The 2,839-nt window shown below is 34.5% G+C and overlaps 1 protein-coding gene across 1 annotated transcript in view; it reads right to left on the reverse strand.

Moving 5' to 3' along the window:
* Nucleotides 1-2,303: 2,303 nt before the first annotated feature.
* Nucleotides 2,304-2,839, reverse strand: part of LOC120352242 (DNA repair protein RAD51 homolog 1-like) — a 13,535-nt gene continuing 12,999 nt past the window's right edge. The window contains exon 5 of the mRNA XM_039432006.1: nucleotides 2,304-2,355. Within this exon, the coding sequence (XP_039287940.1) occupies nucleotides 2,304-2,355 (52 nt within the window). The remainder of the gene's footprint in view (nucleotides 2,356-2,839) is intronic.

Here is a 2,839-nt window from a genome sequence, read left to right on the forward strand (position 1 = left end):
AAAGTGAAGAATCGAATTTGAAATCAAAGTACAATAATTGTATCAATATTTAAAAGTGAGGTAGAGTAATAATTGTTTCTTTTTTATTATCGAATTCCACTTCTTAATGCAATACAATCAACTATAATAACAAGAAAATACAGCAGAGATCTGAAGTTTAAGGTAAGCCTACTGGTGAAACTCAGCCTTGACTAAAAAATTCCTAGTAATTTTCCGTAATTCATTATTAAAACTTTTAGATAATTTTTCTTTAATATTGAACCATATAGAGAAAACATTAGGCCCACTCAAGATTGAATCTTCGAATGTTTTCTCTATGATTTCAGAGCAATATTTTGTTGTGAAAATGCCGGCAAACCGGCTTCAAATTAATATGCTGCTATACACTATATTATAGTAGCCTACATACGTTACCTGACTTAATTCAGAGTGAAAATTTTATTGTGAAACAGATAATAATATTAATTTTAATAATATAAGTCATGAGCCAAAGTCTGTTGTACCTTTGACTATAGAAAGAACCTTCTTCTTTAGAAAGAACAACCTTCTTTCTATAGTCAAAGGTTGTACGCTTTTTAGGAGTAAAGTAAACTTTTTTAGAAGTCTAGTTTACAGTATTACGTGTATGCTAAGAGTTATCAGTCAGGCCTCTTCCTTCAACAATACCCAATAGCCGAGAGCGTTAAGGCGTAACACAACTGAACTCAGCTCAGTGAGTTACAAACACGATCTAGGTTCGAATCTCGGTCAATGACATTTTTTTTTTGTCGATGAATTTCGACTTTTATTAGCTATTTTTTATATTAGTTACCATAATTTAAATTTCAATCAATTTTTTAGATATATTTTGAGACAAAACTGTGAAATATGCAATTATATTAATTTTTTCATCACATTATTTCAAAATAGTAATGAAAATTCTATTCATCCATCTATCCATGAGATATTGCACCGGGCGCAAAGCGCGAGCTATAAAAATTCAAACAATTATTCGAAATATTAATAGTATAAAAATATGGTCACTATTGTAATTATTAATTAGTAACATTGAAATTAATTGACAGTAAAAGTTGTCATAACCAAGATTCAAACTATCAAAATAGGCTGTTTGAATTTTATTAATTTTTCAATTTCTTATAAATATTGGGAAGTTTTTTTTTGGGGTGGCGAAAAATAGCGTTCGCAACACGGGCAAAAATGTTTTTCCGGCTCTCGAACGCTTCAAGTTCTCGACTTCGTCTCGAACTTGAAAACCGCGATCTCGAGCCGGAAAACGTACATTTTCGACCCTAGGTGCGAAATATACTATTCCCGCACTAGAGCGGAAAAGTGATTCTTTGCGTTCTGTAATCAGTGCAGCAATGGCCACTTTTCAACGTAACTGTAGGAAAAAAATATTGTATTTCAATATAATAGCATAGAAAGCAAACATTCACGATTATTAGGTTATCCCTCATTTAACAACAAACAACGGCCAACAATCATAAACTTAGTTAATTAATTAAGTTGTTGCTCATACCGGTTACCGGAACGCGTTACAGGTGGAATTTGAAATTAACGCCCAGTATTGACGGACACGCAGATTCATGCGAGGTTGCGAGGCAGGCTTCTGACGAGCGCACACGCACACTTCGGGCGAGCAGTTGCGTCCGTCGGTACGCATTACTATAGTGAGGTCCACGTTATAATGGCAGTGTTTGATTAGCAATATTGTATTGCTGTCCTTGTCCATATTCATTAAGGGATAGCGCTATCTCTTTCTCGCTTTGCGTGATGCCAGATCGTCTTTTAACAATGTAAGAAATTAATTGACAAAATATTTCATCTCAATTATGAAATAATTATTGAAATTTTTTTTGGACAATAGAATATGATTGATTATTTTAAACGAGAATGAACAGTTAATATTACATCAATAAAGCTGTATCAGCTACCGTCCATAGAAGGCATTGACAAGACAGAGGATCAGGAACGTTGTTCTCCTATCTTTCTCCACTGCCATTATAACGTGGACTTCACTATAGACTATCTTCCGGTTGCACAAAAGCCGATTAAAAGACAGAGGATCAGCAATGCTATCTTTCTCCCCTGCCATTATAACATTGAACTCCCTATATGAAGAAACCGATCAATGATTACTTATACAGTAAGCATCTTCCGTGACTTTAAAAAGGTATATAGGCAAAGTATGGTTTGTGGGTTAATATTCATGGCTTTGCAAAAACATCAGGCCTCTGACACCCTATAGTAAGGTCCACGTTATAATGGCAGTGTGTGATTTGCAATGGTGTTGCTATCTTTGTCTATCGTTTAACAAAGCAGATGGCACTATCTCTTTCACAAATTGCAATGTTGCTACATCGTTATCAACAATGTAGAATTCAACTAATTGACAAAATATTCAATATCAATCATGAAAATTTATTATCACACCTTAAAAAATATTTTCTTTACAAATAGAATATGATTAACTATTTCGATGAACAGTAAAATTCATCAGATATACCAGTATCAGCCGTTTGGGTGGCAAGGCTGAGATCTGGCAACCCTTTTCTCCTATCTTCCTACACTGCCATTATAAACATGGATCTCACTATAGATGGAGCAAGCTCCCTACAGAGATTCTTCTTGAATGAGAGCCATTTTGAAAGAATGTCAGCTGATGACTTCTACTGAAAATTTGCAAGTATTAGCCAGTAGGAAAAGCTACAGGACCTGGACTGTAAATGTGTGCACTAAAAGGATGCAACTACTAAAAGCTCCATGTGTATCTTTTCGGAGCAACATGTGCTTTCGAGAATGATACAAAAAGAGCATCCAGTTGCTTATGTAGAGATAC

Source organism: Nilaparvata lugens, chromosome 7, assembly GCF_014356525.2.
Source record: "Nilaparvata lugens isolate BPH chromosome 7, ASM1435652v1, whole genome shotgun sequence".
NCBI lineage: Eukaryota > Metazoa > Arthropoda > Insecta > Hemiptera > Delphacidae > Nilaparvata > Nilaparvata lugens.